Genomic DNA, 13,565 nt, shown 5'->3' with positions numbered 1-13,565 from the left:
ATGTGTGTGTGGTTCAAAGGCCACTCTCCCAGGTCTGTGTGTGGTGCAGGTTCCCCCTGAGCGCAGGGACACACGGGGCAGTGCGGCCATCCTAGGGTGACTGTTGGGGAGCGTGGGGGTGTATGTGGGTGCCCAGGAGTCTGGGACAGGGCACTGCAGCGGCGAGAGAGCATTCTGGGGGCTCTGAGACTTTTTTTTTTTTTTGCATTTTGGGTCACACCCAGCATTACTCAGGGGTCAATCCTGGCTCTGCACTCAGGAATCACAGGAATCACTCCTGGCGGTGCTTGGGGGACCCTATGGGATGCCGGGGTCAGCTGCGTACAAGGCAAACACCCTAGCCGCTGTGCTATCGCTCCAGCCCCTAACATAGGATTCTTCCCCCACCTTCAAAACCCAGACTCTGCTGAAATAAACGCAGACCTGCCTGCCTTTGTTGTTGTTGTTGTTGCTGTTGTTGTTGTTGTTGTGGGCCACCGAAGGCACTGCCATCGATCACAGCTGGGCCTCCCATACATTGTTGGCATCACTGTACAGCCTGGCTACGGGAATGGGAGACGGGTTGGGGGGGGCTATGGAGCAGGGCTGGGGGGCTGTGGAGCAGGCCTGGGAGGGCTGTTGGGCAGGGCGGGGGTGGGGGGGGTGCATGAGCCGGCTCTCCTCCTGCCCCAGGTGAGAGCAGGGATCGAGGCACGCGCTGAGGCCGAGGTCAGCCGGCAGCTTTGGGCAGGGCTGGCGCTGCTCTCAGTGCAGGGTGGGGCACTGGCCTGGCTCACCTGGTGGGTCTACTCCTGGGACATCATGGAACCCGTCACCTACTTCCTCGCCATCGCCAACTCCATGGTCTTCTTTGCGTACTTCATCACCACCCGGCAGGTGAGCAGCGGGGGAGGGAACTGGGGGTGCCCGCCCCACCGCCCATCGCTCTGGCCCCCTGTCCCTTTGTTCGGCTGGTAGCTTGTTCCTGGAAGCAGCCGAGGGACCAAGGGACCATTTAGAACCGAGATGGGTGCAACTCACGGATTTCCCTGAGGAGGAACTTGGCCAACTTTGGGTCCTCAGAGCCTCATTTGCAAATAAAATCGACCCGTGTTGTGCCACCCCCAGTTCCGCTTCCTCGCCGTTTGACACTCCCCAGCGAGCCTTTCCCGGAGCCGTTGCCCGCCTGTCAGTGCCTGAGGCGGCAGGTTCTGGAGGCTCGTGCCTCTGCCCTTCACCTGCTCTGAAGGCTCTGTCTCTCCACTTCAGAACTACACATACGCGGCCCTGCGGAGCCGGCAGTTCCTGCACTTCTTCCACAAGCGCTCACAGCGGCAGCGTTTTGACGTGGTACGCTACAACGAGCTGAAGGAAGAGCTCGCCAAGGTACCAAGCCCTGGGTGCTGGCCAGGCGCAGGGACCACCCAGGTCTCCAAGAGAAACTGTCTCAGCAAACACGGGTTTCCAGGGAAAAGCTGGCACAGGTGGGACCGAGGGAGGTGGCCGCCATGGCGAGCCCGGTGCTTGTTGCTTCCCAAAACAAGGCTCCCTTGAACCTGCAGACAGGAGGCCTTTGTCTCTCCCCCTCAGGAGAAACCCCGCCAAAGCCTCCCCTGTGGGGCTCTCTGGGGTGCTTGTCTGGGTTCACTTGGCTAGACCAAGGGGAGACGCACCCGCCAACCCCAGCCTGTGCAGGCTCTGCCAGGCCAAGCATCCCCTTTGTCCAGGTGATGACTATGCAGCACAGAACCAGACTGGATGTTTTCCTTAGTGATTACTGACCCAGAAGTTCTGTTTCAAAAAACAAGCCTGGGGCTGAAGCAATATACACAAGCAATACACACAATACACACAACAATAGCAATACACACAATACACACAACACACAAGCAATACACACAATACACAAGCCTGGGGCTGAAGCAATACATAGCCGGCTCTGGTCAATGCCCGGCATCCCATGTGGCCCCCTGGCCCCCAGCATGATGCAAAGGGAAAGTTCTTTCAACTGACACACTGGCCATTGAGGTACTGAGGGGAGTGGGGGTCAGCCCCAGGAAAGTCTCCTCCAGGCTTGCACTTGGCCAGGCAGCGTTTGCACGTCCTGACTCTTTTGGTTCCCCAATGTAACCCGTTTCTCTCCTTCCTCCACAGGCCGAGGATGCCCTCAGCCACCTGCGCCACTTCCAGAGCCTGCGGAAGCAGCGGCCGTCAGTGGCAAAGGGCTCGGGATCACCCCCGGAGGTGTCCGCTTGACTTCTCCATCGGTCTCTGTTTGTTAATAATAATTTTTAAATGCTTACATAACACACGTTTTCTTAGTTTCACTTGAGGTGTGTGGGTTGTGGCTTTTGGCCAGAGAGAAATCGCGAAGTGGTCAGTGGATTCTGCTGCTTCTGCTGGTGTTCTCCTGAGCACTACTCACTGGAGTCTCAAGCATGTCAAAGTGGAGCAGGGCTGAGGCTGCTCCTAAAGCCGAGAACGAGGACTCGGAGGTTATTATGCCTGGAAACAAGCGTTGGTGCATTTTAACCAACCACTGTGAGCCAAACCCCTCAACTGACCACAGTGTAGGATTAAAGTGCTTGGTTTTCCCCCTCCTCTAAACTTCTAAGTAATAGCTGGTTTCTCATACCCAACTGGAACTGGGTCCGCATTGCTAGTGGGTAGAAGAAAGATCCTTGGCAAAATGGGACCACTGCCCCCACCTATGGTTCTAAAGTGGCAACGCATGAAGGAAGAAGAGAACATACAAACTCCAAACTGTTTCCAAGAGTCATCAGCATTTATAAAAAATTTTATAAAACGGGGATTGTGATTTACTATAAAAAATTGTGATTTACTATAAAAAATCAAGTATTGCAAATGTTCGTCAATCTTAGCCAAAAATAAAAGCCCTTTCACCGTGATTTAAGCTTCTGTACCATACATTTCGCCCTCACGGTATGAATGAGGAATCATTCTGCAGACAGACACGAGAAAAAGAAGCCACGGCCCTCACTGGGGCTTGGGGAGGAAGCACAGCTTCTTGGTGAGCATGGAGGCGAAGCAAGGGATCTGCTTCTTGCCGATGGCACTTGGGTCCCTGCTGACATCCACGCGGCGCTGGGACACCCTCCTGTTAACCAGCGTGAGCAGCTCTGTGAACTCCAGGGCCGTGCCGTACCTTGCCAGCAACTCACACATATCCTGGATGTACCACGAGCCATGCCTGGTATCCCGGTGCGAGAAATACCCTGAAGAGGCAAAGTACAGGGTCATCCTCAGGGAACGGAAAGCTGGCGGGGTTCCCCGAAGATGGTCAGACATGTCCCCGGACTGTTCTCAGGGGGGAGAAGGGGATTCATTCAAGATAGTGGTACTGACTGAGTCTGAACCAGAAAACTGGGAGGGGGGGTCCCTGACTCAGGGCGGGGGGGCAGGACACTGCAGATAGTCTTGAATGGGGGCATGTCATGCAGGGCCCTGCCATCAGCTGCTGTTAAGGAATCTGGGACGGGCACAATTTCAGCAGTGCCCCCATCTGAGACGGCTCCCGGAGACTTGAAAACCAACAGCCCCCCACACTGCTGGCCACAGTGTGCTAACACTTACAGAGACACCACTCAAGAACTGTGGGCTGTGATGACAACCAAAACACGGCATGAGGTCAGCCTTAATCCACTGATGCCCAGGCACAGAAGCATTCATGATCAAAGGGTCCCAAAGGGAGAGAAAAGGGTAGGAACCTCAGAACCCGGAGGACCCCAACAGCAGCATATCCCATAGATGGATCCCAAACCTCCACACTGGCCTGCAGAAAATTAAGACACTTCCAATCAGGAATCCTCACATTTCAATTCTGATAACCTTCCTGGAGAGCGTTTTCTAGGCAGGCCAGAGAAATTCAGGTTTACAGGAAATAATAATCTTAAGTTCAAGTGGGAAAACAAGAAAGCGTCGCTAGTAATGATTAACTTCAACTATACATTTGCCGTTTGTAGAGCTGGCCATGAAGGTCTATAGTAAAACTACAGCAGCCAAGGCCGAAGAGGAAAATGTGGGGAATAAAACTGTGCTTTTCAAATGAGTTCAAAATTGTTTTATGAACCTCATGGCAATTAAAAGTAAAGCAAAACTGGAACCCAATATTACCTATCAGTTGATCGCTTGAGATGTAAATGGACTAACTCAAGAAGTAGCACCCAAAAGGGAACTAGAGAAGAGCAGATGAAAGAAGAAACATGCAGAAATACGGAGAGATGACGGTGACAGTAAGAGCTAAATCTCTGAGAATATAGACTTGGAAAACATTTAGCGAGGCTAGTAGGAAAAAAAGCACAAATCAACAATAAAAGTGAAAGTGAGGTAACCCGATGGCAAAAGATCTACAGGCTGAGAGAGTGAGGAAACAAACCGGAAACCCAAGGCCATCCCAGGGCTCACGTACTGAAGTATTAAGTCAGCCAAGCAATATCAAATGAATGACTGAGGGTCTGCCATGGGGGCAGGCTCGGGAGCAGTTGGGAAAACTGGAGACGAGGGTGGTGGGATTGGGGATGGAACACTGAATGCCTGTAAAAAATCATTATGAACATTATGAATTCTGTAAAGTACAGTGTTTATATAAGGTGTAAGGGGAAATTTTATTTTTAAATACTGTATTACTAATTCAGTGCTCCACACAAGGTATTTTATACTACCAACCTTACCTACATCAGTAAACAGTACATCACTTACACTACAAGTAAATATTACATCAATACTGCATCAAAACACAGGCACCAATGGCCACCCGTGGCTGTGGCCACTCGCCAGGAGAAAGCCTCGTCCTGGTGCCACTCGGGACCCCCACCAGAAGCAGAGCACCCCGCACCTCACACACCTTCAGCCACCGAGTAGCACATGATGAAGTCGGCCCCAGCAGGCAGTGTGTGCACGGATGCTGCGTCCACCTGGGTCTCGTTGCTGTCAAGCAGACGGGTCGAGTCTACATCGTCCATGGGCTGGACAGGCTCATCGTGCTTGTCACCACGACAGGCCTACAACACAGGCAGGAGTGGAGCTGATGGGGCCCAATGACACCGGCGTGGCTCAGAGGGCCCCAGGGTCAGCTGGGGAAGCACACAATACTCCAGCTCAGGGACAGCCTGAGAACCACCACGTGGCCCCGATTGTCCAAGAGGAAAAAGGTGTGAGCACACTCATGCTTCAGCAAATAGAGCCGACGGACAGGCGCCAGGGCTCCAGAATTTCTTTTGAATTATTTAGGATGTTAAACTGGGCCAAGATCTCCCCAGAGGAACCACACGATTACTTGTTGGGATGCAATAAGCAAAGGTTTTGTTGACTAGGTAGAGCTAGGGCCCTCGTCTGGCTCATCCACACAGTGGCAGCCTTCTTGGAATGAGCGGCCCCAGGTCTCAAAAGTGAGGGGTTTTAGACCATAGCATATAACAGGGACTTTCATGGACCACCCAGAGCCGCAGTCTGAGGGCCTTTCCACTACTTGTACTTAGGTGACTGGTTGTAAGTTGGAGTTGCAGATGGGTTGCCTAAGACCTTCTATAAGGTTATCTAGTGGTTACTAAGGGTTATTCTCTACCTGCATCTGATAGGTAACCCTTAGTTGACCTCGCCATGGCTATCTCACTTCGGGGAAATCATGACTCAATTCCAGGTATCTGCGCTCAACTCCAGGAATTCTGGAACCGCAACCCTGGCCTAGCTTCTTCTGGTTCCTTTATGAGCCTGTCATGGTGTTGCCTTTGCTTCTCTATCTCTCAAGCTGGGGTGCTCAGGGGTCTGCTCCAGCCCTCTCAGCTCAAACGAAGAGCAACACATTCTCAGGCTCAACGCATGCCCCGCCCAGTTGTTCCAAAGAGGAACACTCTAGAATGTTCCATTTAGTAAGAGGGAGCTGCAAATGGAGGTAGCTGGTGAGGACCCCAGGCTCGGCTGGTGTCGCACCCTGGATTCCGTGGGGTTAAAGACGAAGTCTCTTTACCAGTTCTTTCTATGATCAGGTGGGATTATGACCAGGGTTCAAATTGCAACTCTCAGTGACAGCACACCAAAGCATCTCAGTGCCTGGAAAGTCGCTCTGGAAACTGTCAGTGCCCTCACAATCTCTCGATGTCTCACCTGAATGATGAAGATCTTGGGCTTGCCCACCAAGCTCTGACACTTGTCGCCCTTGAAGAAATCTGTCAGCGTGGCAATTTCCACCTTAGCATCGTAGGCATAAACGTGATTGCCTTCGCCATGGCTCAGGAAAACACAGAGAAAGCAGTCAGCATCGACATGGCTGGCGGTTGATGCTGACATTCAGAGAGGAGCAAGTGCTTGTTAGCTCTACCTAAAAATCCAGTTGGCACCCCCCCGCCCCCCGGCTTCCCCCAGAACCTCCACAAGTGAATCCTGAGCACAGACCCAGGAGTAAGCCCTGGGCACTGTGGCCAAAAAAAAAAACAAAAAAACAAAAAAAAAAAACTAATAAAAAACTCGGAGTAATGACCAAAACTAAAAGGATCATGGTGATCATACCTCAGGTCCCAGAAATGTCACTGACAATACAATAATGAGAGATCACATTCATTCAAGTGACTTCTATATGGTTAATCTCCATTGAATTAAAAATTAAACTATCGCAGCTATGTCTACATCTGGAAAAAAACAGTACACAAGGGTTTCATGCAGGAGGACTTTTTGGGGAAGCCCTGTTCAAGAACCCAGTGATTTTGGTAATCAAAGCTTTTTTTTTTTGTCATCTGCTGCTTAGAACATTCTGGAGAAACCCTTTTTGTTTTTATTTTGTAAACTTTGGTGAGTGAGAATCCAGGGCAGGGAGCGTAGCCGTCTCCACGGACCAATAAAAGCATTCAAGGGAAGAGACGCAGATCTGAAGGGAGCTTTGTGATGTCTGAATCACAAGAGCCCATGGGCACGGATGCAGGCAGCTGGCCAGCCTGTTGCTAGCCCGTGGCCAGCTGCACTGCTGAGTCTGCTCTATTCAATCAGCGACTCCACTGTGACACAGGAATGAGAGTGTGGCTCCACAGTGCCCATAGAGAGGGAGACACTGGAATGTGGTCAGTTCGAGTCCTCCTGACTTGTGGTCATGAAGCTGCCTCAGCATTCCCGTCTCGAACAGCCAGCCAGCCAGGCATGCGCTGGACCTTAGTTGGTGCAGGGGGCCTGAGCTTTGCAAGGGTCCGTTTCATGGAGAAGAAGCCCACTGCCTGGACCCCAGGTAAGCTGGTGACAGACACGGACCGTCCAGGCCTGTCCTTCCAAGAGGCCAGGCCTGGCTCACACCCCTAGATTGGGGGATGTCCACCTACCATCATGCATTTTGAGCAGTACTTCTTCCGCTCTGAGGTTGTCGTAGCATTTCACCTGGAAACCTAGTTCCAGAAGCCTGGGGAACAACAGAATGGGAAGTTAGGGGCCACTCCAAGTCGTCTCACACCCTGGTTGACGTGAGGGATGGATGCCCACTTACAGGACACACAAACTGACCCTCCAAGTCGTAACTGTAGCACAGTGGTGGGCATTCACTTCCCTTGCATGCCCAGAGGGCCCCCGAGCCCATCAGGAAGACCTGGACACAACTGGACTGCCCCCAAAGCCAGACCAAACAAACTTAACTTTTCTCTCAGGAGAAACAGACACCCACGGACGCTGAGGGTTTTCCCTGCTCACCCCCAACCAATCTTCTGAGAATTTCTCCTGGCTTAAGTGCTGCCCTCACAGTGCAGACACGTTTCTGACAATGTGTTAGAATGTGCATGTGCTGGCACAGGCTAGAATCTTCCTCGGAGTGCTCGCCTGCTTTGTTTCTGTTTTCTTAGGGGCACACCCAGCCAGGTGGTAGAGGGGAACTCCAGCTGGTACAAAATCCATGCGCTGCTCATGGCCAGTATGACAGTCGAGTGGCTAGTACACGACCAGAGTTCAGTCCCATACAACCCACAGAGTCCGCCCACACACCGCCAGTGGTGATTCCTGTGTGCAGAATCAGGAGGACCACCAGGTGTGCCCCATCGCTCCCAAAAAATAACCTCAAACATTCAGTGCTTAATACCAAACATGATCATTCTGCAGATGTGAGTCTGGAGGCCCTGCCACTGAGTCGTGACCACGGGGCGCAGGGATCAGTGCCAGGACCTCCGGGTGAGTGATCAGAGACATGGTACCTGCGACGGAGATTCTCCCGGTCTACACAGGTGCCCACACGGCTTTTCAGACCCAGGTACCAGTGGAACTCCTCGTGGTTGAAGATCAAAGCGATCCCTCGCCTCGTGTGGTTCATTTTGTACTTTTCTTCTGGATCCATCACTTCGCTGTGGACGTTTAAAGAAAATGGTCACTTGGTCCTTAAGGAGCTTCCCGGAGTGGGGACAGACTTGCCCAGGCATTCCAACGCGTTCCCTCAACACGTGCAGAGTTCCAGGCAGGGTGAGGGATCCCCAGGCCCTGAAATCGGCACAGACCAAGTTACTTCGGGAGTCTCTGATCCAGCTGCAGGTCAGACCAGCAGAGCTGATGCTGGAGTCCTGACTCCCACTCCATTCCCTGCATGCCAGTCTCTCCCCCATCTCCAAAATGCCACCCAAAACTCCATCTGAACTCGAGTCCTTATCAACTGGGAGCAGTGTGGAGACCGCAGGGCCATCTGAGCCGCCCTGCGCTAGCTCCAACGCTCACAGCTGACATGCAGCCCGGCTGACCAGGGCAGAGAATCAGGAAAGAACGCGTCTCACCTCCTGTAGTGGGCATCTGTTTCCGTCATGTGCTGTTCCTCACGTATTTGTAAAGAGTCCATCACGGTGGACATGTGACTCTTGCTTACAGCTTAAAAAAAAACGGGGGATAGAGCGGGGGGGTTCCACAGGGTTCCAACTGCCACCTGCTAAGTCCTTTCTTTTGAGGGTAGCGGAAGACCCTGGCTAAGGGCAGGGGAGGGGCCACCTAAGCAGGATGACCAGAGCAGGATGGAAGAGATCCCAGCCCCGCCGTACGCCCCCTCCTCACCCTGCCTCGGTCAGAACCATAAGCGACAACAGAAGAAATGCTGAAGGTATCCTCTGGACAGCCATGATGAGCCCCCATGGGAACCATGACAAGTGACAAGCCCCCAATTCAGAAAACGCCTCAAGGCAGAGGGAGCCCTTCCAAAGACTAGATTTGGGGGCATCCAGTGATATGTTTTGTGAGGGTGAAGTGGAGCCATGACAGACTCCACTTTAAGGCTGAAACTCAGCAGGCCTAAGTCTTGGTTTTCCCCATTAGAAAGTCCCGACTTCTCAGGAAACATTATCACCCTGTGCAGATAGACCACCCCGTGGAAACAGCCTAAACGAGTAGGAGTCATGGGCAGTGGCACCAAGCCAAGCCGAGAGGGCCTAGGCAGAAGAGTCATGGGACCGGACAGGGACCAAGAATTGAATACATAATGCTGGGCCTTGAAGTCACTCGATGGGACAGGGACCAGAATTGGAAACATTGCCAGTTCCGAGAAAAAAAAGACTGGTATGTAACCAAACCCTATATAAGCTGCTTGGAAATCGGAGTTGGGGTCTTTGTCAAGACTCCACAGCATTGGATGAGACTCGGACCCTAGCTCGAGCTAGCAATAAAGGGGCCTTGCATTTGCATCTTCGCGTCTGGTCTGGTCAGTGTGCTAGTGAAACTCCCTTCCTGGCACCTAACAGTCTATGAAAGCCCGCTCTGCTGCCTGTTCCAGTGAAATGACATTCACCAGCTTCACAGCTGGGCAGTGAGAGAAATGAATCAACACTGGAGGGAGAATGAGAAGTGCCTCTGGTTAAAGGTGCCCAAGGGCCATGACCCTTCCTGGCCCCACACCAGACCCTCACTGCCTGCCCTGTAGCTAACATCCTGTTCCTCCCCCAGCCCGGTCCCCTGGTGCCAGTATGCCCCCCACACCTCCTCAAACACGTCTTCCGACTGGCCCCCACACCTGTCCCCAAGGTGACCGTTCCTGCCACTCATGGTGGGCCCTGGGACACAGCATCTCCATACTCATATGGAGATGGGCTACCTGGACACACAGGAAACATTGTGTCCTGGACATTCCACACAACTTGCCAACTGGGGCTCTTCCGGTCCATATAGCTGCTCATCCAAACCAACAACCTACGGCAGCCCAGAGGTTCTCTAACATTCCCTGCCCCGTACACCCCACCCAGCCCAGCCGGCATGCTTCCCTCCACACACAACACATGGCATTGTTTCCTTAGACTCTTTCCCATGGACTCTTTCTTCCCCACCATCATGGGCGTCCCTTCTCCACGGTGCCCCAGGGCTGCCCTCTCATAGTCTCTGACCCGCTCCAGCCTCCTTCCTCACCCATTGCTCTTGGTGATGTCCCTTCCTCTGGTCCCGTGCTTCGTACCCGCACGCTCCCGGGACAGCTTCCTCTCCACACTGCATTGCTTGGTTTTATACTCCACATACTGGGGCCTGCTGCCCTGAAAAGTCTTGCACCACACCCCATTAAGGGCACACCCATGGCTCCAGGCCCAGTGCTAGGAGTAACCGGGATGACAGAGGGGCGGCAGGGCCAACGTGCTGTTCACCAAACTTAGCTGAGTCCTGAGATCCTCCAGATGTGCTCAATGAAACGTGCATCCAAGATTTCAGAGACATTCCCGTGTCACAGCTTTGCTATTTGGGGCAAGTCCAGTGGGGTTTAGTGTTGCCCAGGCTCCCACCTGCCACGAATGTGCCCCTGTCCTGAGCTGTCTCCCGGCCCCTGCTTTCCTGTCTTCAGGAAGGAGCAACTGTTCGTGACAGAGAGTAGTGTGCTCAGGTTATCTCAAATACCAACTTCTGCATTGTTGATGGCACAGAGAGTTGTGCGCTCAGGTTATCTCAAATATCGCCTTCCAAGTCTCTGGCCCACTCAGAGAGAGTCAAGTGGCCCGGTATCAGCACAGAGAGTTATGTGCTCAGGTTATCTCACATACCGCCTTCCACATTGGTAATCAGAATTTCAGATGAGGGTCACTTGCAAGTAACTCCGGATAACTTGATTAAAATGATATTCCAGGGTCCAGAGAGACAGCACAGCAGTAGGGCACTTGCTTTACACCGGCTGACCGAGGTTCAAGCCCAGGCATCGCATATGGTTGCCTGAGCACCCGCAGGAACGATTCCTGAGTGCTGGCCACCAACCCCAGCCTGCGCAGGCTCTGCCAGGCCAAACATCCCCTTTGTCCAGGTGATGACTACGCCACACAGAATCAGACTTGATGTTTTCCTTAGCAATTTCTAACCTAGTAGTTTTGGTTCAAAAAACAAGCCTTACATGCACAGTGCCTGAAAGGTCCAGGGGTCATTATATCTTCAGTTACCTGTGCCTGCCCCTGGACTACCAAGCCCTTCAAGTCACAAACAAAAAATGCTGTAACTGAGGATTTTTTCCCCTTTTTTAAAATCTTGGGGCCAGAACAATATTACAGCATGCAGGGCGTTTCCCTTGCACATAGCTGCCCTGGTTCGATGCCTGGCATCCCATGTGGCCCCCTGGCCCCCAGCAGGAGGCAGAAGGAAATTTCTTCCAGCTGACACACTGTCCAGTGAGGCACCGAAGAAGCAGGGGGTGTAGCCCCAGGAAGACTCCTCCAGGTTATGATTTTGCTCTTCCTGAGCCCTTTGGAGTCCCGGCGTTACCTGCCTCTCTCCTTCCTCGGGAGACCCAGGACGCCCTCACCCACCTGCGCCATTTCCAGCACCTGCGGAAACAGTAGCAGTCAGCGGGGAAAAGCTTGGGATCGCCCCCAGTGGTGTCCACTTGGCTCCTTTGATGGTCTCTGTTTGTTAATAATAACTTTTAAGTGCTTACGTAACACAAGTTTTCTTGGTTTCACTTGAGGTGTGTGGGTTGTGGCTTTTGGCCAGAGAGGAAAGGCAAAGCGGTCAGTGGCTTCTGCTGTTCCTGCTGGTGTCCTGAGTGCAACTCGCTGTACTCTCGAGCATGGCACAGTGGAGCAGAGCTACGGCCACTCCTGAAGCCAAAAATGAGGATTCGGGGGTTATTCTGCCCAGAAACAAGCGTTGGTGCATTTTAACCAAACACTATTGTCAAAATCCCTGAACTGACCACATTGTAGGAATGTGCTTGGTTTATTAACTCCTCTGAACTTTTAAATAATAGCCTACCAAACCGGAAGGGTGTCCTCATTGCATGAAGGCAGGAAAAGATCTTCGGCCGACCGTGACCACTGCCCACAGCTACAGTTCTAAACTGGCAACGCATGAAGGGATAAAAGAAACTACAATGGGCTGGAGCAATAGCACAGCGGGTAAGGCGTTTGCCTTGCACGTGGCCTACCCAGGTTTGATTCCCAGCATCCAATATGGTCCCCTGAGCACCGCCAGGGGTAATTCCTGAGTGCAGAGCCAGGAGGAACCCCTGTGCATCGCCAGGTGTGACCCAAAAAGCCAAAAAAAGAAAGAAAAAACAAACTCAAAACTGTTCCCAAAGTCATAAGCATTTATAAAACCTTTTATAAAATAGGGAGAGTAAGCTTGTGATTTACTATAAAAAATCAAGTATTAAAAATGTTCATCAGTCTTAGCCAAAAACTGCTTTCACTATGACTTAAGATGCTGTGCCATACGTTTGGCCTTCATGGTATGTCAAACCTGAATGAGAAATCATTCTGCAGACAGACACATGAAAATGAAGCCTCAGCCTCACTGGGGCTTGGGGACGAAGTGCAGCTTCTTGGTGAGCATGGAGGCGAAGCAGGGGATCTGTATCTTGCCAATGGCACCCGGGTCCTGCTGACATCCACTCGGCACTGGGACACCCTCCTGTTGACTAGCGTGAGCTCCACGGTGGTGGTGTTCCTCGCCGGCAACTCACACAGATCTTGGATGTACGACAAGCCATGCAGAGAATCCCAGTGCGAGAAACACCCTGAAGAGGCGAAGCACAGGGTCACTGTTGGGGATGGAAAAGCTCGTTGGTTTCCTTGGAGATAGTCAGACATCTCCCCGGACTGTTTTCACAGAGGAGAAGGAGATTCATTCAAGACTGTGGCACTGGTTGTGTCTGGAGCAGAGAGCCAGAAGGGAGAGTCCTGCCTCATGGTGGGGCACAGGAAACTGTAGGAATGTAAGCCAGCTCCCTGCCATCAGCTGCTGTTAAAGAATCTGGAATGGGCACCATTTTAGCCATGCCCCCATCTGAAACAGCCCTCGGAGACTTGAAAACCAACAGCCCACAACACTGCTGGCCACAGGGTGATAACTCTTACAGAGATACCACCCAAGAATTGATCAGGTTGTAAAGACCAAAATAAGGGGCGATGTGTCGCTTAATCCACTGATGCCCAGGCACAGAAGCATTCACACTCAAGGGGTCCTAAAGGAAGAAAAAGGGGTAGGAACCTCAGAACCCAGAGGACCGTGATAGCAACATGTCCCATACACAGATCTGAAACCTCCATGCTGGCCGGGGGAAATTAAGATGCTTCCAATCAGGAATCCTCACATTTCAATTCTGATAACCTTCCTGGAGATTGTTTTCTGGCAGACCAGAGGCATTCAGGGCATTCAGTTTTACAGGAAAT

The 13,565-nt window shown here is 52.2% G+C and overlaps 2 protein-coding genes across 2 annotated transcripts in view; one reads left to right on the top strand and one right to left on the bottom strand.

The window, feature by feature from the left end:
• The window catches only part of MCUB (mitochondrial calcium uniporter dominant negative subunit beta), a 34,545-nt gene extending 31,638 nt beyond the window's left edge, over positions 1–2,907 (top strand). Inside the window, exons 6-8 of the mRNA XM_056116821.1 lie at positions 673–876; positions 1,249–1,365; positions 2,134–2,907. Of these exons, the coding sequence (XP_055972796.1) occupies positions 673–876; positions 1,249–1,365; positions 2,134–2,235 (423 nt within the window). The 3' untranslated portion in view covers positions 2,236–2,907. The remainder of the gene's footprint in view (positions 1–672; positions 877–1,248; positions 1,366–2,133) is intronic.
• Positions 2,908–2,976: 69 nt separating this feature from the next.
• Positions 2,977–8,755, bottom strand: LOC130026113 (caspase-6-like). Its single transcript, XM_056116822.1, has 6 exons — positions 8,724–8,755; positions 8,157–8,303; positions 7,302–7,378; positions 6,103–6,278; positions 4,844–5,000; positions 2,977–3,215 (listed from the first exon to the last, which is right to left on the bottom strand). Exons 1-6 carry the CDS (start codon positions 8,750–8,752, stop codon positions 2,977–2,979), a joined length of 825 nt encoding a protein of 274 aa, XP_055972797.1. The 5' UTR covers positions 8,753–8,755.
• Positions 8,756–13,565: the final 4,810 nt, after the last annotated feature.

This window comes from Sorex fumeus, unplaced genomic scaffold, assembly GCF_029834395.1.
Source record: "Sorex fumeus unplaced genomic scaffold, SorFum_2.1 ptg000033l, whole genome shotgun sequence".
Classification (NCBI taxonomy): Eukaryota; Metazoa; Chordata; class Mammalia; order Eulipotyphla; family Soricidae; genus Sorex; species Sorex fumeus.
Note: the sequence above shows the minus strand (reverse complement) of the source record. Positions and strands in the feature narration are given on the sequence as shown.

Excerpts from the sequence above, each read along its gene's own strand:
- LOC130026113 (XM_056116822.1), bottom strand. The coding sequence starts at position 8,752 with ATGACGGAAACAGATGCCCACTACAGGAG. Across the intron at positions 5,001-6,102 it reads CCAAGATCTTCATCATTCAG|GCCTGTCGTGGTGACAAGCA; the intron begins GTGAGACATCGA and ends CCTGTGTTGTAG. Across the intron at positions 3,216-4,843 it reads GTGCTACTCGGTGGCTGAAG|GGTATTTCTCGCACCGGGAT; the intron begins GTGTGTGAGGTG and ends TTGCCTCTTCAG.